Raw genomic sequence first — 25,509 nt, forward strand, 5'->3', positions numbered from 1 at the left:
GAATAGGGCTCTCCTAGGAAAGTGGATTTGGAGATTGGGATCCGAGGATGGTTATTTGTGGAACTCTTTAATGAAGAGTAAGTATGGGTGTTCGATAGGGGGCTGGTGGACTAAATCTTCATTCGTTTTTAGAACTTCAGCAGTGTGGAAAGGGGTCCTATCAACTAAGGAGGAAGTTTTCAATCAAATCGGCTTCACAATAGGGAGAGGAGACAGGATCAGCTTCTGGTCAGACTCATGGGTAGGGGACGGAGTGTTAAAAGTAAAGTTTCCGTGCATTTTCTGTATAGTGGCCAATCTCGACATTTCAGTAGCTGATAGTTTTTCTGTCATTGGGGGTGTGGTAGTTTGGAATGTGGAATGCAGAAGGAATCTCTGCGACAATGAGGCTGAGGAGTATGTGGTGCTTTTAAACTGTATTCAGCATGTCAAGATAAATGCGGAAAGCAAAGATAAGTTAATCTGGAACAAACACGAATCAGGAAAGTTCTTGGTTAAATCGTTTTACGGGTGCATCGATAAAGGAGTGGATAAGGAAGAAGAGACCTTCACCAACAAGATCTGGAAGTACAAAGCTCCTCCTAAGATAGTTGGGTTCACTTGGTTTGTGGGCAAGAATAGAGTCCTCACGATTGATAACTTAAGAAAAAGAGGGACGATTCTCTCTAATGTCTGCCTTTGCTGTATGTCTAATGAGGAAACGGTGAGTCATTTATTTATTCACTGCCCCTTCATTAGCCATATCTGGAAGGATTTCCTTTCTTGGTTTGAAATGAATTGGGCAGCCCCTTCTTCAGCTGGTAGTTTTTTAAAGGCTTGGCATGGCATCTCTTTTGAGAAGAATAAGTTATCCCTTTGGAGAATGTCGCTTCTCGCTGTCTGGTGGGCTGTTTGGGAAGAAAGAAATGGCAGGTGTTTTATTGGGATTTCCAAATCAGCAGATTTTGTCTCTTCCAGAGCTAGATTTCTAGTTGCTGAATGGGTGGTTAACGTAGTAAATTTAAAGGACTGTAATTTGCTGTTTCTAGGCTCTTAGTAGTCTGTGTAGCTCCCTCGGCGGTGCAGTCTACTGTTTTTGTACTCTCTTTCGTTTTTTAATATATTATGTGACTTTTCAAAAAATAAAAAATAAAAAAATTCACAAAGTTATTATTTCTTAGCACTGCAATGAGCACTTTTTATAAAGTAGCAAGCTTCACTTCATGATTACCAAGTTAACTTTTCTTGTCCCATGTTATTGAAAATTCCTCTGTTCAGAAATGTGGTTGCAGTACATGTCGGTGTCAGACACGTCTGACATTGACATGAAGGAAGACATGCACCAACCCTATTGGTTTTAGCTCTTTTTGGATGTAGAGTTACTTCTGTAGCATCTTGATAAGCTATCAGATGCATTAGAATTGGTCAAATCGGATGCCATTGCCACATTTTTGATATGAGGATAACAATCTTTGAGTTTTTATTAATGAACTTTGGTTAAAATTCGTAATGACAGGCTTCACTTGATCAATCTCTGCCTTTCCAAAGAAACGGTGCTATTGCTTTGCTTCTAGGTGCTTTCTATTTGCTTAGTAGATATGCTACACATTGCACCTGGGTCACATCGGAGGCATACTCTTCCCCCTCAATTGTCTTGGCCGCAAGGGGTGCTTATGGTGGAAAGGTGATCTTTGATGACTACCGTGAAGCATATTATTGGCTTCGTCAGAATACTCCTCCAGATGCGAAGGTGATGTCCTGGTGGGACTATGGATACCAGATCACGGCCATGGGAAACAGAACTGTGATTGTAGATAATAACACTTGGAACAATACACACATTGCTACTGTTGGACGCGCAATGTCATCCTATGAACATGAGGCATATGAGATAATGCAGTCGCTGGATGTGGATTATGTGCTAGTTGTATTTGGAGGTGTTACTGGTTATTCTTCTGATGACATTAACAAGTAAGCATACTATCTTTACCTACTGCCACATACAAAATCCTCTATGTACTCTTTGAGCCAGTTTGGACGTACCCATATAGATAACATAATGACATAAAAGTCTTAAGCACTTACTGTTTGCAAAACCCTCACCCACCGCAAAATGAGAATGTAATCACACCTGCATGAGACCTGCTATTATCACATTCTCATTCTGAGTGGTTGAAGCACAGGTTGGACACCATTTTCAGGTCTGCTCAAATTGACCCTTAGCTTGTAAACAAAATTTCTCTGATATAGAATTTGGCTTGATGGTTCGCCTTAGAAAATTTTAATCCGAATGTGTGTTATCTCTTTTTTATGATGAAAATTGATATGTTATGCTAGGTTCTTGTGGATGGTCCGCATTGGAGGTGGAGTTTTTCCTGTAATTAAGGAACCTGACTACCTTGTGAATGGCGAGTATCGTGTTGACAAAGGGGCAGCACCGAAAATGTTGAACTGTCTCATGTGAGTTTCTAAGCTCTGGCTAATTTAATTTATCAGCCTAACTATATGGAAAGACACTATCTTAACAAAAGTGGGATTATGTTCATTGATTTAAAAAGATTACTATGGCAGTCTTTGTTACTCCTACAATTTCAGCTGGTTTTTTTCTTCATTTCCTGTTTCCCTTATATGCTTGGTAGTAAAAGCATCTTCCTGCTGACAGGCTTACATTGGAACGCAATAAATACACTATTAATATTAATTGCATTCTTTTGAAATGAATCGCAGTAATTTGCTATTGACATTCTTTTCAAAAATACCCTATTAATATTGATGCATCCTTCCCCCCCTTTAATACCTGGTTGCTTCCTTTAATGAATTCTACGTCTGATGGTGAATAGGTACAAGCTTTCTTACTACCGATTTGGAGAGCTGACCACAGAGTATGGTAAACCTCCCGGGTAAGTAACTCTTTTCCCATATGCAGTTGTAGAACAGACAATTTTGGGAAACATGCACATTGTAGGGAACATATTACATATACGTGTGTGGATGTATATAGATATGAACACAAATGCCCGTGTGTAAGTCGGTAGTTGCTAGCCAGTAAGCAAGCAAAAGAGTCATGTTATCATACTATATTCAAGTATTTTCAAGTCATTATCACTTTCAATATCTTGGGTTGATCATTCATGAGAGTGGAGAGGTTGAGAACGATTTGGCTCATAGAATTTGAACTGGTTGTATGAAGTGAAGATGTGCCTATGGAATTCTATGTGATCACCACATAGCGATTAAACTGAAGGGGATCAGCGAACGTGTTTGCAAGATATGTAGCTGAAATGAAAGGATGTTGAGATGGATGATTGGCAAGATAAGGAATGTGCCTGTGGAATTCTATGTGATCACCACATACCAATTAAACTGAAGGGGAGATTTTATAGGACAGTTATAAGACCAGCCATGCTCTAGGGGATAGAATGTTGGGCAGTCAATGAATTACATGTTCATAGGATGTGTAGTCAAAATGAAAGGATATTGAGATGGATGGCTGGCAAGATAAGGAAGGATAGAATTAAAAATGAATGCATTTGAGGGAATGAGTAGCAACAATAGCCAGTGTTCTGAGTATCGGTATTGTTACATGTATCGGTGACCGAGGATATCGAAACATATATCGATATCTTTGGAAAAGTATCGCTGTTTGAGGGAAACATTGGGAAAATTGTGGAATTCTTTTGGTGAAACTTTAGGAGATGTTAAAAGGCATATGTTTACATATGTAGGTATCAAATTTTTGAAAAAAAACAACTATACATAATAGATTTCCATTTTCAGGGGCCTAATCACGTGTCGTCGAAAAAATCAGTATAAAATAAATACATAAAATTTGTAGCTAATCAATAGATTTGGCCAACACGTTAATATATGAAATTTCCCCATTAATTAACAACGAAGAACACACTTTCCAATATAAAAAATGAAAAAATTAGGATTTTCCCAATTTCCCCCATTTTCACTTAATGTTAATTTTTTCACCACAAATTCATGTCAATCTATGAGAATAATGCATAGACATGAATTTTTATTGCAATTCATGCTGACATTTGAAGAAACAAATTAAAGTTTTTATGGATTTTTTGTCACGTTTGGGTTCCCAGCCGGCTTTGTTTTTATGGTCATGATTTCTCTCCAAATCCAAACTTTTATTCATTAAAGACTAAGAGTGATTGAAATCACCAAAGGAACCCCAAAAAAAAAAAAAAAAAAAAAACCAAAAAATGGAGATTTTTTGGATTTTTGAAAAATTTTCCTTTCTCTGTGTCATTTTTCACTTATTTACATGTTTCCCTGGTATCAGAGATATTGTCACTGGTGTCGAGATATTATTGATGGTATTGCTGATACCAGGGAACTTTTTTAATAAGGGATTCTTCTCAAAGTTTCACTGATATCGATTACCAAGTATTGCTGATATTATCGAAAATATCGACTATATTTGGAAATTTTTATACTTCTAGTAGTTTTCGTGTTACTGACCTCACGATACTGATATATGGACGATTATTGATAATATTGCCAATGTTTGAGACACTGCCAGTAGGTAATAAGATGAGGAAAAGTACACTTCGATTGTTTGGCCATGTGCAACGAAGACGAGGAACCACTCAAGTTAGGAGTGAGTTGGTTCAAGTTGAAGGCTCTAAAAAGCAAGAAGAAGGCCCAAAGAGACATGGGTTGAGGTAGTAAGAAAAGAGTTAGTGACCTACGTGCCTATTTGGATTTGGACAAAAGTTGTATCGTGATTAGCACAACTGTCAAACTAGTTGGTCATGGACATGTTGCTGAGTAGTTGTTCTGCCCCTTGTTTGTTAGACACCTTGGATCATGGACAGATTTTTATTTTTATTTTCTTGTAAATGTAGAGGATATATTGTGGCGCGTGGGGGAATTAAAATTTGGTTGGTGGCACACTTGCACGTGCCACATTTTTTAGTGCTCGAAGATTGGTTGTGGCACACATGCACATGTAGGATGCTAAAACTCTCATGGTTGGGCACATGGTACATTGATACATGTTATGCTTGTGCACAAACAAATATGATCTCCATGTGCACTGAAACTATAATGTGTCATTGACAAGTAGTTCCACCTCTCCACTAGAGACACCCCATCCATGGTCTAATGGTCACATGTCCATGATTACTTGTTCAAATGTGCATTGGTTCCCCTGCACAAGGAGGTTAGCAAACCATGGACACATAGGGTTGTCCATGACTGCTGGTGAACAATGTTTTGTCAAATCACATATGTGATCATGTGCGATCGCACAATCACATATGTGACCGCATTTTTAATTTTTAATTTGTTTTGAAAAATTAAGGAAAATAAAAAAAAGGGGAAATTTTCAATATATATATATATATATATATATATATATATATATATAAAGAAACTAAGGGAAACTTTCCTAAGTTAATGGATAACTAATTTTACATATTTAAAATACATTTGAGAGAAATAAAATCAATTAGACACCAAGTCATCAACAATCAACGATATAGTTAACAAGTAAGAAGTAACAACAAAATCAACAAGCTATCTTCCTTGAAACTTAAAAGTGCTTGAATCTTGAGAGAGAGATAGAGAGAGGTTTGGAGCAAAATTTATTTATTTATTATTATTTTTTAATGCAAAAAATAAAAATAAAAAATTTAATGTGCCATGGCCAATATGTGATCACATATGCTGTATGCGGTTGCATATGTGCCATGATTGCATACGCGATCTGCATATGGATATGCGCATATGCGGTCACACATGACAACACTGCTGGTGAAGACAACTTCGCTCAAATCCAAACAGCCCCTTGTGGTTGAACTGAGAATGTGATCCTTGATAGAGTGAAATGGCAGAATAGGATTTGTGTATACTTGGGATAAGGCTTAAATGATGGTCCCAGTGAACTATGCAAATATCACCATCTTTCGAAAGAAAAAGAAAACTAATACATTTCTATTTTATTGCATACATGCCAATGTGTATATGTATGAATGGAATCACTGATGGTTGGTCGGGTTTTGGCAGGCATTCTTTTGGCAATTCTGATAGTTAAAAGCCTCCAAAACAAAACTAATAGGTGCTCCATACTGATTTTCTTGATGGTTGGTGGCAGGTATGATCGTGCCAGGGGGGTTGAAATTGGAAATAAGGATGTGAAGCTTGAGCACTTGGAAGAAGCATATACAACATCTAACTGGATAGTTCGCATCTACAAAGTAAAGCCGCCCAGTAATAGATGGTGAGATCTCTCTCTCTCTCTCTCTCTCTCTCTCTCTCTCTCTCTCTCTCTCTCTCACGTTTGGCGGGACAGGAAAGGAACAGTGGATGAATTTTGAGAGTGCTAGTGGATTTTGAAATAATTTGTGCTTATTTTAGAAAGATAGGGTTCTCACAATATCTGATGGCTATGCATTGTTGAGAGAACCCTTTTGCTTAGTTTCATAGATGATTTTTCGGATTATACATGATCACCTTCCCCCCTATATCTTTTAGTATACATGTTCTCTTATTCCATGTCCGAAGAAAGTATGAGAGCCTTCATGTTGATATCTTTTGATTTGGGGCTCCATGGACTTAATAGCTTGCATTCATTTGGGTTATTTTTGGATATGGTGAACTGGCTGTCTTTGCTTATGTTTAGATAGGGTGGTGGTGCACAATCCTGCCTGTGCAAATGAAGGATGGTTAGAGGGAGCATGGCCAATGGGTGTATTTCCCACTGGAAAAGGCCCATTAATCGGATGGCTGGAGTTGTTAGAACTGTCTTTGGTCTTATTTTCCATTTATGGAGCCATTAGCTGGGCACTGCTCATGGTGAAATGCTATAGCCAGGAAGGAATGTGTATGTGCTTTGGGTATAAATGCAGTGCCTGGTCTGAACCCAGCGGAGTTTCCGCAGGGCAAAATTACTTACAGGTAGCTGCCACCGCTGAGGATTCTCCATCCATGATAGGGACTACTGGATCAGTGGTCCCAATTCACCGTCTCCCCACCGCATCTAACAGTGGTGAGAAGGTTGCAAGACCATTCGTTCTCCTTTTATGCTGTTTGGGAAGGAGGAAATGAAAACGTTGGAAAGCTCATGGGAATGCGATTTCTATGCATAAAGAAGCCATATTGATCATAATGGAGATAGTCACTTATTTGGACCGTCCATAATGTGGGGACAATCTTGATTGCCAACTTTGAGAGAGAGAGAGAGGCTTTTCTTTTTTAGTTTGCCTTTGGAGATCTAATTTCAGACGATTCTAGCGTGGACAATCTTTTCGACACCACTTTCTGTGGAATTTTTTTTTTCTCCCACAAAACAGTTTCCTGCTTCCAAACAGGTCCTTAGCAAAGATGCTACTGTCAGCTCTGGCCGACCTTTTGATTTGGCCTTTTGCCTGGGGAGCTTTGATAGTCTAATAATGGCATGCACATTTCAGGCCCAATGTAGATGGGCCGTAAACCTACATTCCAAGCGGATGTTGTAACTAGAGAACAATTTGAATTTAATGAACAAATGTCCATCATCTTAGAGTAGGGATGATTCTAAGTATTTGATTTTGTTTTTGTTCCGGCCCATCTGAATCGGGTCCCACACTGTGGGTGGTTAGATTTGAGTGACTTGTATACCATGTGCGGTTCTGATTGTGCCCATATGAACCATCAGACTGCCAAAGTATTATCGCATGAGGTTTTCTAATTCCACACTTTTCCGCCAGGCAAATTTGTAAGGTGGGCCACACAATTTAGATTATCTGACCTAAGGCTGCATATGGTTGTGTCAAATATCATCAGAGTTCATGAAATTTCATGATATTTGGTACAACCAAATGGACCATTAAAAATTAGGCCATTTCACAGTTAAAAGCAGGGGCAAATAGATGGGCTGGAAAAGTTTGTTTTAACCAGCATTCTACTTGTATATTGTGTCCTACCTTTGGAGTGATACTGCCTGATTTTATTTTTATTTATTGATTGCCATTATTTCAACTATGCAAAAAGAAATTTGGCTGGATGGGCAGGATCTGACGTGTGAATTGCGAAACTCATATATGATAGCTCCGTTTCAGCAAAGAGAGTTGTTATCAAAATACCCATTCTCTAACGCCATCGCAAAACCGCCAATTGCCTGAACTGTAAATATCTTGGAGCTCGTCTTGCCTCTGTTGCGATTCACTCGGGATGGAATACAAAACAATGTGTGGTTCCGATCACTGGACCCTCTCAGCATGTGGGCCCCAATAAACCAACGAAATCCCATCCTGAGTTGCGACAGAGACTATATATATGTGGAAATGGTTCTATGCCGTAGGCCTCATGGGAACTTCCCAGGCGCTGTGTGGGCCCCGTCATGAAGCGAACATCTACCCCATCAGTCAGATGCACCATTCCATGGTGGGCCTTGGGCTTAAAAAATCAAGTCAATCCATGACTTGTGTAGGCCACACCACATACAAATGTTGAGAGAGGTTACCCTCCTATTAAAACATTCATAATCATTTATTAGGCCCATCGAGATGTGGTTCATAAATCCAACCCATCCATTATGCGTGTCCCACCTGGATGAGGGGTTAGACCAAGTTTCATAGGCATCCAAGTTTCAGGTGGGCACCACCAAGTGTTTTTATATGTTTTAAGCATGTCTCGACATGATTTTAGATGGTATGGCTCACCTGAGTTCCGTATTCCGCTGATTTTTGAGATATCCCATAATTTAAAGGAGACCCATCAAATGCATGGTGTTGATGTTGGACACGCTTCACGGTGGGGCCCACACAGCTTGACCTCATGTGAAGTTCCCATGAGATAGACCGTATAGAACCATTTCCCGTTCCCATGAGAATTGAGATCGACCGTACAGAACCATTTCCATATATATATATATATGTCGAGTTGTGTGGGCCCCACCATGAAGCGTGTCGAACATCTTACCCATCAGTCAAATGCACCATTCCATAGTGGACCTTGGTCTTAAAAATCAAGTCAATCAATGACTTTTGTGGGCCACACCACATACAAAAGTTGAGAGGGGTTACCCTCCCATTAAAACATTCATAATCATTTGTTGGGCCCACTGAGGCGTGGTTCACAAATCTAGCCCATCCATTATGTGTGTCCCACTCGGATGAGGGGTCAGACCAAGTTTCAAATGCATCCAAATTTTAGGTGTGCCCCCACTATGTAATTATATATATTTTAGGTATGTCTTCACGTGATTTTTGATGGTATGGCCCACTTGAGTTCGGCATACGGCTGATTTTTGGGATATCCCATAATTTGAAGGGGACCCATCAAATGCATAGTGGTGGCATTTGACATGTATCATGGTAGGGCCCACACAGCTCGACCTCATAGAAAGTTCCCATGAGTTCGACTGCATTCCCGCCCCCCCCCCCCGCCCCCCCACATACACACATATATAGCCCATTGCGGTTCACATGCTGTAATGGCCCAATAATTTGAAGTGTTAATCTTTTTGCCTATCATAAACAAGCTATTTATCTTTTAATCATGCTTCAATGGCAATTATAAGTGTCTATTTGTGGAGTTTACACTTGGTCATTGAGAATATTCTTTCTAATGTTCTAAATTTATCTATACAATAATTGTAACAATCATCCATTCAGTGTTAGTTTTTTCAAATTGTTCACAATAACTTATATGGTATTTCAAATTAGTGTACACATGTGATATTTAATTAAATGATTTTAATAAACTTATTGAAATATATATTTTTTTCAAAAATGAGAAAATCTTAACCCTAGATTGGGCTACAATTGTAAGGATTACAAACAAACTTGTTAATGGTTTTTAATTGTCCATTTAGATGACTAATCTTTGAATAATTTAGATATATTTGTATTATTTTAGTCATGTAGCCAATAATTAGATTGTTTTGGAATATCATCAACTTGTCACGTCCATGGTGATACATTTGTTTATTTCACTCCTATTATGTATTTCTTGTGAGGATTTCATTTACACGTCTGTTTACTCCCATTTCATTTCATTTCCATCATTTACTCTCATCCAAACACACCTTTAATGCAACATTTTCTTTTATTAGCTTGAAAAGTAAATAAAACCTCTAAAAGAATAATCTACTTTTCATATCCACGCAATTGAAATCCTTTTGTCGCCATTAGAAAAGATTTGATGATATATAATTAGGGATTTTTATGAAAAAAAAAAATTCCTCAAAAATTTTAAATTTACCAAAGAATTCCCCAAATGAAGGTTGGGCTTTTAGCGTAAGTTTCCTGAGCACCCTGATACAATATTTTCTAAAAAAGCAATAAAGTTAGGAACTTTTGAGGCCCATAGGGTTTGTGCATCACATCCAACCTGTCCAACATATGCAAGTAATGCAACCCACCATGATAATTGTCCGGACCAAAAATCTCATTGATCTTGCTAACGGAAGTACCATATGAGCTATGCATGAGTATTGATGTTTTCAAGTACTGTTCTTTTTCTTTTCTTTTTTTTTTTCTTCTTATGTGGTCCACCTTATGTTTAGATCGACCAAATCTATAATTCCTCTGAATGTTATTGCAATTAAATCTATTGGACGGGTTAGATATCATACAAATATTACATTGGCCCACAATTATCCACTTTACAAAGAGAAAATTATACAGTGGTAATTTCTCCACTTGGAGGTGAAAATACCTCGACGTTAATACGTACATATGGTGTTAGAGGATGGTGATGACATCTTACATCCACTTTTTATGTTGTGGCCTCTAGATGAACGTAACATAGGCCGTCCAAATTGTGGGCCCTGTTAATGACAGAAGTAGAATATATACCAAAATTCACGCTTAACAGACAATCATCACCGTTTGATTCTTTTGCTGAATATGGGCTCATAAAGTGTATTTTTAACCTTCCATTCAATAGCAAACAACTGGACGGTTAGGATTGTTCAATCAGTGTGGTTTACGGATTATGCACTATCCACAAGGGGTTCTACAACTCGGACAGTCTGGATGAGGCATATATCTGCCACATGTACGGTCGATTGGATGAGGCACCACAACTCAACTAATGGTGGTAAACTATCACCATTGTCTTCTCCGTTTAAACGTTACCATTTCAAATTCGAGCGCGAAAATGAGCAAATCCATAGCCAGCAAGCTCATTCTCAAGAACCCTTGTCTTCCTTTGCTAGAAACATGCAAAAACATGGCAGAACTCAAGCAAATCCATGCTCAGATATTCAGAACAGGACTCTCAGAAGACAATCTAGCATCAATGAAGATCTTAGAAATCTGTTTGCTCTCGAATCCGCCCAATCTCGATTACGCTCATCTTGTTTTCGATCAAATCGAAGCACCAAACACATCCATGTGGAACACCATCATTAGAGCCCACTCCAAAGCGCAAAATTCAATCAGCGCCGTTGATTTCTACAAAAAGATGCTGAAGAGTGGCGCCAGACCGAATGGCGCTACCCTTTTCTTTGTTTTGAAAGCTTGTGCTGATCCCGGAAGCTCACGGGTTTTGATGGGAATTCACGGTCAGGTTTTCAAGTTGGGCTTCCATTCGGACATTTTCATATTAAATTCCTTGATTCGTGACTATTCTGTTTGTGGGTCGGTTGATTATGCGCGGGGCGTATTCGATGAAATTCCCGAAAGAGATTTGATCTCTTGGACTATTCTTATCAACAGCTATGTTCGGAGCAACCGCGCGAGCGAAGCTTTAGTCCTCTTCTTTCTGATGAGAGATGAGAATGTGCGGCCTGATGAGGTCACGTTTGTTGCGATCTTCAACGCGTGTTCTCAATTGGGCGATTTGAATTTGGGTCGTAGATTAGAAAATCTGGCGCATGAAATCGGCATCGAATACAACTCTTACGTGATTAATTCACTTATTGATATGTATGCTAAATGTTGGAACATCCATGAAGCACAGAGATTGTTTGATAAGATGGTGGATAGAAATGTGGTTTCTTGGAACTCTATGGTGTCTGGTTATGCAAGATGTGGCAATATGGAGGCTGCCAGGAGGCTCTTTGATCAGATGCCAGAGAAGAACAACGTTTCTTGGAGTGCATTGCTTAATGGGTATGTACAGAATGATGCTTTCAACAAAGCATTGATGGTGTTTGACGAGATGCAGGCCAGAGCTGCAGCACCCAATGATGCGGCCATCACAGGTGTTATTGCAGCCTGTGCCCATTTGGGTGCTCTAGAAATGGGTCGGAAAATTCACGTCTGTTTGGACGAAAGAAAGGTCCGATCAGATATTGTTCTAAGCACCGCGCTTGTGGACATGTATGCCAAATGTGGGTGTGTAGAGATTTCACGTGCTTTGTTTGATGGGATTGAGAAGAAAAATCTGCCATCTTATAATGCAATGATAATTGGCCTTGCAATACATGGAAAAACTTCTGATTGTCTTGAGATTTTATCTGAAATGGTGAAAGATGGGATCAGACCGGATGGTATTACCTTCGTTGGTATCTTGTCTGGGTGTGCACATGCCGGGTGGTTACAGGAAGGGAAGGAGTATTTTGATCGAATGAGAACCGTCTATGGGATTACTCCTCGAACTGAACATTATTCGTGCATGGTCCATCTGATGGGTCGTGCTGGACTTGTCAATGAGGCCTATGAATTCATTAGATCTTGTCCTCTAAAGCCTGATGTGGCCATGTGGGGGGGCCTATTGAATGCTTGTAAGGTCCATGGCAATGTCGAGGTTGGTGAGTTGGCCTCGAGACGGATTCTTGAGCTGGATCCTGGTCATGGCGGAGCTCACGTGCTGCTGTCTAGTATATATGCTGCGGCTGATAAGTGGGCCGAAGTTATGAAAATCAGGAAGAAGATGAAAGAGATTGGGATTGGGAATCGGCCCGGGTGGAGTTCGATTGAGGTTGATGGGATGGTTCATCAATTCCTTGTTGAGGATTATTCGCACTCTAAAATCGAAGAGATTTTCTCAACAGTGGGTGCATTACACTTCCAGATGGTATCACATTTTTCGACAGACTGGATTGAATTCAGACATTGTCATGGTGGTGGTGGTTGTGATTGGGCCATCTTTGAGAAAGGAAACCAGAGAATGTGCTGCAAATGAGAGGAAATCCTTGCTGCAATTTGCTTGCAAAACCAGTTTTTATGAATGGAACTTGAGGAGGGTACTCTACACAATAAGCCAGACTAGAGATGAGCCCTTGCCCAGAAATTGCAATGATCAAGTGATCTTAACCATCCAATCAACATATTTTCATCTGTTGAATGTGGAACATAGCTCCTCTGTATCTAAAACCGTTTGTTTGTTGACCAATCTGCTGAATGTGGAACATAGCTCCTCTGTATCTTCAACCGTTTGTTTGCTGGCCAAAGATTGGATGATTACATTGTTTGATTAGTGCAATTTTCTGGTTATGGCCCATCAGTAGTGGGACCCATCTCTTAGTCTGAGTAGACAAGCCTGGGTGCCATGACACATCTGCTCATCTCCCTATATGTGCATTTCAGACATCCACCACTTAATCTTTCATCTGGACCGTCCATTAAGTCTGGCGCACCATGTATTGATCACCATACCAAAAACGACATTAATTTGATGATTAAGATTGCATGTTATTGGTATCCTGAAAATGGACGGTTCAAACTGCTATAACAAAATAATAATAATAATAATAATAATAATAATAAAATCAGATCATTGATGCCAACCACCCAAACGGTGGACCCCACCTTGAATGGCCAATTGTTCTCAATGATCAATGTTATCAAACCATCCTAGGCATCTGACCGATGGCTTGCAACATGGATGATTACGATCAACCTATCAACGTGATTTTGGTATATGGGCAACCAACAGTGAAAATTGAATGATCCACGGACTATAGTTCACGTGACCAGTGTTAACATATCCTCAGAGTCCTGGCTCCGAATAGGGCTGAAAGTCGGGCGGGTTGGTGCTCAACCTTAGCACAACCCAAGGTTCCTACACCTCGTTCCTAACCCAACCCACACGAATCTCAGGTTAGAATTTTCAACCTAAGCCTAACCAAAGCGGGCTTAGCCGAGTTGGTCGGGTTAATATATGCTAATATTTTTGTTGTTACACTAGTCTATTATATTTTCAACATGTCTTATTTTTTTTGTACGTATGATTTTATTAATTATATATGTAGTTATTTATCATAAAGAATTTTATTTTATTTTTCTAAATAAACAAGTAATTTATTTGGGAGAGAAACCCAATGTATCCTGTTAGCTTGAGTCATTGGAAATCACGTAGACCAATGAAACCCAACGGCATTGGAACTTCTTGAGCCTTCAACACAGACAATCTGCACTTATAACTTATATATCCACTAGGTTTGGCTTGGGTTGAGCAACCCGAGACCTCAACCCAAGCTTGACCCAAGTTTTATCGGGTTGGTGTTTGTATAGCCCACGCCTAAGACTGAACCTGACACATCTTGCTCGGGCCCAATCCAATGTCAAAACGGTCATGGGTTGATTGGGTTGAACCCACTCGACTTTCGGCCCTAATTCTGAACGGGTAGTCCCATTTCACAAACATAGTTTGGCTGGTGACCCCAACACCAGCCCACTAGCTGGTGTCAAAGCTATGTGGACTCACCATGATGTATGCATTTTATCCATGCCATCCATCCATTTTGCTAGCTTATTCTAGGGTATGAACTAAAAATTAAATTAAGGCAGATCCAAATCACAGGTGGACCACAGAGGAAAACAATGTTGATTGAACATCCACAGTTAAAAACTTCCTATTCTCCATTGTAATGTTTAATTGCCATCTAACTTTTTAATAAGTCATGCAAATCTAGATAAAGGGAAAATACAAATATTAGCTTGATCCAAAATTTCTATGGCCATTAAAAAGTTTACCATCAATCCCCACTATTTCTTGTACTGTAGTTCACGTGAGAGTTGGATTTGCCTATTTTTGATATCATACTTTAAAATAAGCTGAAAACTGAATAGATAATATAGATTAAAAAATATATATTACTATTTATGTTATGTCTAATACTTTTATTTATAAAAATTAATGAGATGAATACCTCTTATATTATCACACATCTTTTTCATTACTTGAACGTGCCATGTTGTTGTGCATTATAAAACAACGCATGCATCATATATTTAAAAAAATTTAATCTACACATGCAACACATGTCTAATAATCCCAAGTCTATTTCTTTCTTTTCTACTCACTTTTTATTTTATTAAACTGCCTACTTGGGATAAGCCCTTTAGGATTCAACTTTTGCTCATTTTTCTTGACTATATGCTTGGCAAGTTAATGTATTAATCAGGACTGTCCATCTAGTCTGTCTGTAGTGAATCTCCCATAATTCAAACTTCTACCTATTACTCATCCCATAAATTTTCTTCATTTTCCACAGCTGAATGTCACCTGCTAACCTTTTCATTTTCCACCATTGCTTTGTAGGCCAATGATCAGATGGATGGGATCATCTGCATCTAAGTGTATCTTCGGTCACTTGCCATCCACATTGGGATCTACTAAATGGACGTTTGACATTGATAAATCAACCCACCACGTGCACTGGGTTGAGTGATGACAATTTCAACGGGATCTACGCCATCCAGGATCCAGCGTGTCGCCACCCAAAGACCCGTACTAAGATGGTCCGAAGATCTGAACCGTCCATATTCTCGATAGTTAACAAGAATGTTATCATATCCCACATTCATTAGTGATCCTGACCTTTGACTTCCAGAGTTGAATGACAGCCATTAAAAGTTTTCATTCAACTGTCCCGAATTCATTTCGGGAAAGTGATGGTAATAATCGAACATTGTAGTGGTCCATATATAGCATAGAGTTCACAACATGGACAGTTCCGATCATCATACCACTCAGCTCGTGGGCCTACGGCCGGCGACATACACTGAGGCTGGCATAAAAATGAACGGTTCCTAATAAGCGATAAAATCCACAAATTAGATGGCTAAGATAGCCTAATCAAAGAAAATTTGGTTAACTATCAATCTATAGCTGAGTGATTCCACAGCATGTATGGTTTAGATCATCATACACGTGCGCCACGTGTGTGGTACACAAGCGGTAGACACGAAATACCGTGCCTCCACAAGCAGGCAATCCGTACGGGCAATTTTTTACTAGCTACCTTCCATCCACGTAGATCTCTACCTGTACGGACAACGCAGTAAGGATGAAAATACTCATACTTTTTCAGCTGCTTAGCCGTTCAAAAAAAACATAAGCATCTACAGTGCTAATTTTTTCATATTAAAACCTACAAAAAAGGACACTGTTATGCCGGAGACATCTCTGTATTGCATTACGTTGCCAAGGAGTCAGATCAAGACCTTCTATGATGCATATCCGACGGTTAAGGTAGCGTGATACAGAAGCATGGCCCATCTACGGTAGCGTCTGCATGTTGGGAGTCCCGATCCACCAGACGAGTGCCACGTGTACGGATGAGAGGTGCCTCTTTCACGACATTGAGAGAGAGAGAGAGAGAGAGAGAGAGAGAGAGAGAGAGGTTTCGATGAGCAGTAGCTTTCAAGAAGGGAGACCGAGGGTGAGTTGCAGAGAAGGAGAAGAAAAAGAAGAGGCGTTGGAAGCGAGGAACGAGGCTTCCTCTCCATAACGGGAAGATACCATCGTACTACCACAACTGCTGCTGCCGCCCTCCCCTTTATCTCTCAGCAGTTCCAATTCCATCACTGCCCTCGACATTCCCGCCGATTCCGCCGAAGTCTCTCCCTGTCATCACACGTGTACTTGTAATAAACGTATATGACCTGATTTTTAAACCTACGGTAGAGAGAGACGCTGTTTTAGACATTGGACCATTGGATATTTTCCATTTTTGGCCGTCCAAATCAATGTCCGCTAGTCCGATGGTCAGATAATCAGATAATCTTTAATGATTGATTTATGATAAAGACCCGTGATTTTAACATTTTAACATGAATTAACTGAATACCAAGCATGCATTCTTTATGTACCTTCTAAGTGCCTGTGTATGGTCCATTCCACTCTGCTAGAGTATTAAAGTTCTCGTCAGAGCCCAAAATCAGGACGATGCAAAATTCAAATGGACCATCCATGCAACCGGCAACGGTAAGGTAAGAGGCCCACCATAGAAGTCTACCTGGGCCGCCCACCATGTTGATCATATGTCATCCAAACGGTTCATCCGGAGAGCACCATCAGGACGAAGAAAATTACAAAAAATCAGCTTGATCGAAAGCTTAGGTAAGCCACACTAAATAAATTGAACTTTTTAAAATGTGATTTATGTTATTCCCCTGGTGTGGTGTTTTTTATTTTGGGATCCACTGATTCTTGTTATGTGTGGTGAACATGAGGAAGAACAACTGATGGACGGAGTGGATCTCAAATACCCATCAAGGTGGGCCCCACAACTTGAGGTGCTACAGGGCTGTTGTGGGCCCCATGTCAACTGTACATCCGATCCACCCCATTTGTCGTGTTCTCCCACTTATTACGGAAGAATCCCCATAAACATGCAGATCCAAAACTTAGGTGGGACACCACTCAGGGACAATGTAAAATCATCCTAAGAAATTCACGTGGTGTGACCCACCTGGGATTTGGAATGATCTGGTTTTTGGTTTGTACCTTTATCCTAGTGAGTCACGTCTAATGAGTGGATAAGATTACACATACGCAATATGTGGGCTCCACAAACAGTGGGAAATGGTTTAATGGTTGGTCTTCCGCTCCCAGTTGCTCCTTTTGGTGTGGCCCACCCAGGTTTCTTTTAGGTTAATTTTTTGCTACATGATGTAGGATAGAAGGTGCATCTAATGGAGGGAGTGGATCGGATGCACAGATGACGTTGGACCCACGACTTGTATTGGCACCGGTACCATATGAGCTCACCTCTCACCTAAGTCCAAACGGTGTTCTTTTGGGACTAAGGCCCGTTAACTGACTACTCAACCAATCAAGTGAACGGTTGGATCAAGACCATGTGTGCCACGTGTTCGGTAATGGCGTGGAGAAATGTATTAGATATAGAGCTGTTTTGCACGTTTAACTTAGACTCGCACAACGAAAAGAAAGCGGCTTAGGTGAGACCCTGGCCTCACGCAAGGCGGTGCGGCCCTTACCATGGGGCTATCCACGCCATCCATCCGTTTTTCCAGATTATTTTATGACATAATCCGAAAAATGAAACAGATAAAATTATCAGGTGGACCATACCATAGGAAAAAGTGTTGATTGACTATTAATGGGACACAAAAGCTAATAACCCCCCTCCCCTCCCTTGATACAGGCTTACTTGACCTCGTAAAAAGATTGGATGGAAAATAAAAACTACAGAAACATTAAGGTGAGCCCTAAGAATTTTTTAATGGTAGGGCAGTCAATCATCGCAGTTTCTTATGGTATGGTCCACCTGATAATTATATATGTTTCACTTTTTGAATAATACCATAAGCAGAGTGAAAAAACGGATGGACGCCGTGGATACATTATACATGCATCAAGGTGGGCCGCACGGTAAGGGTCGCACCGTCTTTTGTGGGGCCGGGGTCTCACCTAATCCGCTCTCCAACGAGAGGAGGGAGAGAGAGAGCGGATAATCCACTATCACGAACAAGGAAACCATAGGATCTATGTATATAGTGTCCCTAGGCCCCAGTCCGTACAAGAGTGCAGGTTATCAGTTGATCCAGAACGTTGATATAGTGTATTCGGCAGTGGAAGGGCCACGTGGAGAGAATTCACCCCGACTGGAAGATCCTACTATCCAATATGCCGCATGTTCCTATTCAATGGGTCTGTTACTGTATTTTTGTCCGTGAATTATGTTCAGGCGACGGATCCGAGATTCGACCGTTACGTCGAGGGGATGTTTATAGAATGGTCCATCCACATTGGGGTTCATCATATCAACGGTATGGATCGGTTTACTATGGACCCCGTTTGTATATACACGGTGGCTAAGTACGCCAAAGGCGTCCTGACTCTCCGACAAACTTCAAAGTAATGGGTTCACTCGCCAGCCCTGTCTTGGTTCATCGCGGCTCACTTACACCCAAGTTGCTGGATATTCGGTGAATCGGTACCATCCATAAGGTGGGCACTAACATGAATGGCCCACAAAACAATTGGATGATCGAATGAGTCTCTCTTTGAATGTGGGTCATGTTCCCGTTCATTTCACCGTTGGTTTGGCCATATATCAGACATCCAGGTTGCTAGAATTGACTGCTCGTGTGGTCTTTCTACCTTAGCAGTTATGATTAGAACCTGACAAATGGACGATTTGGATTCACTAATCGTATGATCATCAGCCATGTACTCGTGACCTTAAAAAAGTGTGTTTGAGCTCGTAGATGAGGTTACCTGAACGTAGCCCATGCTTCCTTTGAAAAGCTTCCTTTCGCTCTCGTTTCTACGATGGACGGTTGACAAACTCAGATCAAGAAACGTGCGGTCCCATTCCGAATCTTCTCCTTGGTTACTCCCGAATTTCCTGATATTGCTGTACGTCATGTAGTAAATGGAAAATACTAGAGAGAGATGCTACCTTGAAGCACGGTCCACGCAATTCCATCAAGCGTGTAAGGATGTATCTTCACCGTAGGTTATGGGACCGTTGATTTACAAGGTCAACATGTTTGGATGTGACGTAGCTCAAAAATCAGCAAATTTGGATAGTCTTAGCCATTGATCATTAGCTGCAAAGGGACGATCGACACTTGTTGAGCTGACCATCTACAATCAACAAAAATCACCTGATCCAATAATTCTAGTTTCTGAGAGTAGATGGTTCATCCACATGTTGGCCCACCAAAACAACGGTCAGGATCACCATAACAATTTTACACATGCATGGTGGGGACTGTACTTGATAAAAGTAGCATTTCTCTATAAAAATCATCGGAAATAATGTAGGTGTGCTGAGTTTACGGTGCAGCGGCGAAATCAGCGGTACCATCGCCAACGTTCATCTCTCCAGCCATAGATGTGAGGCTGAGATCTCTCGATGTACTATGAATTTCCAGCCTTCTCTTCTGCAACCACAAAAGTGTTAGGATATCTTTAGAATGGCTCCTCTACACGTCTTATACAAGAAGCCTATTCTACGATGGTAGCCCTGGATCCAACCATCACGTGGGCCATCACTTGTGTGGCCCACCTAATTACCAGATAGGCCTACTTTTCTGGGGCATCTCATCATCGTAATGGGGACCATGTAATCTACGGTTAGGATGGAATATACACAATACAGCGGCCCACACAGGCAGTAGTGTATAAATAAGTAGCACACGCCACACACGTGCCAGCATGGCACATAGGTGAGAGGTCCAGTCCATCAATCAGGTTGGTCTGACCCTTTACATATTTTCCCAGAAAAAACAAATCTAGTCTACTCAGCATGTGGGCCCCCATATCTGAAACAGATGGATGGATTAGAAAACTTCAGCCAAGTTGTTCAGAGCCCTACATTTGTTTTGCTAATTGTGGCCCACCTGACCACTGGATCGTCAATCTGATTTTGTGCTAGGCATCAATGTATTGGTACCGTTATAATGAGTGGATTGGATCTCGGGACTCTAGTGCCATGCTGGCACATATGTGGCGTGTACATGAGGTTTATTGCACACGCGTTTGTGGGACTACCAAAGCTCTGTAACCTCACGCTGCTTTTTTACTATTGGGTTGCACAACGCAAGAGGCATATCTATCAAACAAGGAAAGTGTCAATATCAATTCCTAAACTGCATGTGAACCTCCATAACCAACCGTCTCTTGCCTGCCTACGTGTCACTTGTTTAGACCATCCATGCTATGCGAAAGGTGGGTCGCACCAAAACAATCAAGCTGGTCCACTTATGGGGTGGACCACAACGATGATGATATCAATGAACTGCGCGCTGATGGTCTAACTCAAAGTGCAGGTGTGGTCCACCTAATGTTGGATGGCCGGATTTTCATGGCAGGTGATCTTCATGGTGTGGCCCCCAGCTTGCTTCCAACAGAGATCGAAGCAGCTTGGTACGGTCTCTAAAGAAAGCATTCAAGCATTTAAACCAAACCCTAAAAGCTTTTGATCCTCTGAGATCTTTGAGAAAGATTACAAAGCCCTCTTCCTATGAAAAACCATTTTATTCGACTGTAAAGGCCTTCTTTTTCTTACCTTTTTTTCTATCTAGAACTTCTTTGGTTCTGTCCCGTTTTGCACGTAAACACGTTCGAATTTTCTCCCCCTATTTTGCAAGGATCTTGTCCATCTGGGACCCATGATTGTTCAATCCAAGCCATTGATCTGACGGGACCCATCATGGATTGACCTTATTTAAAAATATATCTTCAACTGTCAACTCTTTCCCTTCTATTTTTGGCTTGCAATATATGCTTATGAAAAATTGTACCAACAAACTACATTTAATGGAGAAAAAACCAAAGATTCAATGGCTGAGATCTTCCAGTTTGAGAGATTTTGAGGGAATGGTACATCCATGATGGGGGAAAACACATCAATGTCTTGGATAAACCATCCATAGCTCCCATATCCACCAGATCAGTGCGGTGTAGGGAAGTTCCTTATTCGTTACGAACAGAGAAGTCAATCTCTTTTCGTGGTTTTCTAGATGAGATCACAGGCTAGATTCTGTTGGTTTCGCACCGTTTAAGAATTGGTACGGACTCTACAAATATGCATATGGCATTGTTACAAGGCAAACCAGACCATCCAAACCGTTAATATACTGTTGGTGGAGTATCACAGAAAAATCGGCTGAAAATATAATCATGACCATCTGAATTTCCCTTCGTATTTGGACCACTCGCTATTTTACTCTTGCCCATCCAGTTCATAGCCTTTAGTTGGATAGTTAGGATTGATTAATCAGTGTTATTCTGGATAGCTGTACATCAGTGCCGCATGTACGGAGGACGAGTTACTACTTTTTTTCTTTTCTTTTTTTTAATGGTTCAAAACTAACATTGGAGTCTTGACCGACAGATACATGCATGCTGACTTCTTACGTCCAGATCCGCACATGCATGCATGTCGACATATACATGACATTTTAAAAAAAAAAAAATTTACACACACTCACACCCACACACGCCAGTGAGCCGATTACGTGTTTCTCCTACCGCGGGGCCCACCTTGATGATTGGTTGTATATCCACGCCATCAATCTGTTTCTCCAGGCCATTTTAGGATGTGGTCCCAGAAATTAAGCAGATTCAAATCTTAGGTAGACCATACCAAGGAACCGATTGGTGATTGAGTACCTCACCATTAAAAATTCCAAAGTCCCATCATGAGGTTTTAGTACATTGTTTATTTGCCATCCAACCTGTTGATAATATAAAGAAAACCTAGATGGATGAAGGGAAAATACGAAGATCAGCTTGATCCAAAACTTTCAACAAGTTTTTAATAGTCATTCATCATTGTTTCTGATGGTATGGTCCACTTGACATTTGGATCTTCTCAAGGTTTGGGATCAAGTTCTAAAATGAGATTTAAAAACAGATGGATGGTGTGGATATACAATAAATATATAAAGGTTGGCCCCACACGGTTACAGTAACACCCACTAAAGCATTGCCTAGGTAACAGCTAATCCGCTCCCCACAAGCCACCAGAGGTGTCAATGGGCTGGGCTCGGGCCTGAAAATTGAAATTTTAAATAGGGTTGGCCCGACAAGCTGGCCCAAAATAATTCAAAATTCGGACCAAGACCTACCCAGGCTCGGCCCGTTGACAGCCACCTCTGTGTTGAAACGTACATGGTCTACCATTGAGCCATGAGCTAGTGCCCAGACACATACATAACATGCACTAACCCACCTCACCTGCATGTATATGCATGCAGGTTCAAATAGGAATACAGACGTAGAGGGCTATACGTGAACTGAGTCAGCTCGGTTAGTTCGCTCGACTCAACTTGAAAAAGCTCAATTCAACTTGGTTTGAAACTGAGTTTAAGCTAAGTCAAGCTGATTTTTTGAGCTTGAAAAAATTTTGAACCCAGTTTGAGCTTGCCTGAGCTCGACTCGACTCGAATCTAACTCAGATCGAACCAGTTCGATGACTCGATTACTTTGATATTAATGTTGCTCACCAAGTGTTTGATAAAATGACTCAACGAAGTGTCGGCCGGTGGCAAGGAAGGTATTTATATAAAACAAATACCTTTTTTTTTTTTCTTGATTTTAATATTGCCTATAAGGCGTTTGATGAAATACATGTAAACTGCTGCTATTGTTTTACATATAGTAAGAAATTGAAAGTGCACTCCATGTGTTTATGAAAATACCGCACAGGCTCGATCTTAGCTCGAACTGGCCCAAGCTGACCTGGCCAGTCAAGCTTGAGGACCAAGCCAAGCCGAGTTCAAACTAGAGTCAGCTAGAGGCCAAGCCAAGTCGAGCTTGGCACAACTCGACTCGGTTCAACTCGTGTAGACCTCCGCATATGTAGGTTATTAAAACGGATTCCACTTGCAGATTACCATAACGTCCATGGGCCCACCTTAATATTTGTACTATATCCACTCCGTCCATCATTTGCGCCAACTCATGCTGGGAAATTATCTCAAAAAGCAGGCAAAATTAGTGGGCCATACTATAAGAAACCATGGTGATTGAACGCACACAATTGAAACCTTCTTGGCCGCCGCAAAAGTTTTGGATTAGGCTATCCGTTCCCTTAATCAAGTCGGGAATCACATTATCAAGGGTTTGGATGGCTAAAACATTACGGTGGGCCCCAAGAATGTTTCAAGTGGGAATTTCCATCCTCAGTCTTTCTTGGGTCTGACCTACTTAAGTTTATCTCTACCTCAGTTTTGGGCTCATTTCCAAAAACGAGCTGATTAAACGGTTCCATTCTCATTGTTTTGAGAATAAGCTGGAGAAACGGACGGTCAGAATGGATAAGACACAGACACCACGGTGGCCCCACAGAACTGAGGGATATAGAGATTGTTGCATCCCCATTAAAGTACTATTCATACTATCCGTTTTAATTAATTAAGGAGAGATATTTGATACTCTGGCTGTAGTATGATGCTTGATACGCAGGTACTCAGAAATGGTACACACGGAATGCATTAACTAAAATTGAACCAATTAAAATGCAGTACCAGCTGTTGGTAAGTTACACTCCAAAGTCCAGATTGTCTGAATAATCCTAACATCTGATTTTTGGATGATTATTTTTTGAAATAAAGCCACTGGATCTTTTTCATTTTTATTTGTCCAATAAATGCCCAGCATTCTAATAGTCGCATTTCCCAATAAAACTAATCTTTAGTTCATGATATTGAATGGTTTACTTTTTATTACTTGTATTCCACATACGCAGTTTCTCGGCCATTTCTAACCGCCTGTGTATCAACCATCACACTCTACCAGAGTAACTTTCACGTTCCTAACCTTAAATGCATAGAAACAGACATACGTGAAGACACATACGTATACGTACTTTCAAGGAGTTGAGAGTGTGAGGACAAGTATCAAATAACTGCCATTGCCCGATGCTTCTGTTCCAAGCAAGCTCCTCAAACGCTAAACGAGCTGAATCCACCTGCAGCAGCAGCAGCAGCATCGACAACAAACACATAACAAGCTGCATGGGACCCACATGTGCATGACCAAATGATCCTAACCATCCGTCTGGTGGACCCAAAACTGGGTGGACGCCACAGAGGATGTCATCCGTCCATTCGGATGTCAAAGATCAGATGTGGTCAGGATCATCAAGTGGCATGATTTATATAGAATGGTGCATCCTTGGTGAGACCTTAAAGATGGACAGCCAAGATCATCTGACCGTGCAGCCATGTGGGCCCATTCATAAAAAAATAAATAAAAATAAAAAAATCATCTGAAAAGTAAGTCAAACCTCAAGAAAAGGAGGAGTCAGATGAAAGGAGGAGAAGAAAGGAATAAAAGAGCTGAGAAAAGGAAATCTGCTTGCTTCCATCTCTTCCATTGAATTCTTCTGTTCAAGAAGCCTCATCGTCTCAAGCCGAGCTATTCCCAATCCCCGTCGAGGCGCCTTCTTTTCCTTCACTGCCCTTTTTCCTTTGTTCTTTCTATACCCTGACTTCGTATTTCTCAGATCCGCCATCTCTCTCTCTCTCTCTCTCTCTCTCTCTCTCTCTCTCTCAGATTTTGGGTGTGGGTTTTGGAGAAAACGCCTTCTGGCGTAAAATAGCAGCGGGCGGTAGAGAGAAGGGGAGTCGATGGTCTGACAGAGATTTGGGATGTTGCTCTGTTCCGCACCACTTTTGTTCTCCCCCGAAAAACTTTCATACTCTGCCGGAGTGACTGATGATACACAGGCACATAGAAATGACTTTAAAATTGCACACGTGGCATATAAAAATCGAACAGTCCAAATTATATGGTGCCCTGTGTAGATGTATAATGAGGCAAATATCAAGCTTATTTTATTATTGGACTATCGGATTGGTACACATTATTAGACGGTTCAAAGTGAAAAATATCCAACGGTCCTATTTCCACAAAAAAAGTGTCATG

At 40.7% G+C, this 25,509-nt stretch overlaps 3 protein-coding genes across 4 annotated transcripts in view; 2 read left to right on the forward strand and 1 right to left on the reverse strand.

Moving 5' to 3' along the window:
• Positions 1-6,528, forward strand: part of LOC131236837 (dolichyl-diphosphooligosaccharide--protein glycosyltransferase subunit STT3B) — a 33,661-nt gene extending 27,133 nt beyond the window's left edge. The window contains exons 3-7 of one of the 2 annotated variants that reach the window (XM_058234309.1): positions 1,496-1,950; positions 2,317-2,439; positions 2,820-2,879; positions 6,095-6,226; positions 6,259-6,528. In XM_058234309.1, coding sequence (XP_058090292.1) covers positions 1,496-1,950; positions 2,317-2,439; positions 2,820-2,879; positions 6,095-6,224 — 768 coding nt within the window. In that variant the 3' untranslated portion in view covers positions 6,225-6,226; positions 6,259-6,528. Of the gene's footprint in view, positions 1-1,495; positions 1,951-2,316; positions 2,440-2,819; positions 2,880-6,094 lie in introns of both variants that reach the window. The other variant, XM_058234308.1, reaches the window with a different exon arrangement.
• A 4,557-nt stretch (positions 6,529-11,085) lies between these two features.
• Positions 11,086-13,056, forward strand: LOC131224722 (pentatricopeptide repeat-containing protein At2g22410, mitochondrial-like). The gene has a single exon (XM_058220040.1). It carries the CDS (start codon positions 11,086-11,088, stop codon positions 13,054-13,056), a length of 1,971 nt encoding a protein of 656 aa, XP_058076023.1.
• A 3,194-nt stretch (positions 13,057-16,250) lies between these two features.
• On the reverse strand, positions 16,251-25,202 carry LOC131228215 (uncharacterized). The gene is made up of 5 exons (XM_058224107.1): positions 24,869-25,202; positions 24,449-24,550; positions 19,912-20,015; positions 19,345-19,474; positions 16,251-16,725 (listed from the first exon to the last, which is right to left on the reverse strand). The coding sequence occupies exons 1-5, from the start codon at positions 25,094-25,096 to the stop codon at positions 16,522-16,524; spliced, it is 768 nt and encodes a 255-aa protein (XP_058080090.1). The 5' UTR covers positions 25,097-25,202; the 3' UTR covers positions 16,251-16,521.
• Positions 25,203-25,509: the final 307 nt, after the last annotated feature.

The sequence above is a fragment of the Magnolia sinica genome, chromosome 2 (assembly GCF_029962835.1).
Source record: "Magnolia sinica isolate HGM2019 chromosome 2, MsV1, whole genome shotgun sequence".
NCBI classification, from domain to species: domain Eukaryota; kingdom Viridiplantae; phylum Streptophyta; class Magnoliopsida; order Magnoliales; family Magnoliaceae; genus Magnolia; species Magnolia sinica.

Excerpts from the sequence above, each read along its gene's own strand:
- LOC131224722 (XM_058220040.1), top strand. The coding sequence starts at position 11,086 with ATGAGCAAATCCATAGCCAGCAAGCTCATTCTCAAGAACCCTTGTCTT.
- LOC131228215 (XM_058224107.1), bottom strand. The coding sequence starts at position 25,096 with ATGGCGGATCTGAGAAATACGAAGTCAGGGTATAGAAAGAACAAAGGA. Across the intron at positions 20,016-24,448 it reads ACACTCTCAACTCCTTGAAA|AAGAGAAGGCTGGAAATTCA; the intron begins GTACGTATACGT and ends TTGTGGTTGCAG. Across the intron at positions 19,475-19,911 it reads GCTGATTTCGCCGCTGCACC|GAAATTCGGGAGTAACCAAG; the intron begins GTAAACTCAGCA and ends CAGCAATATCAG.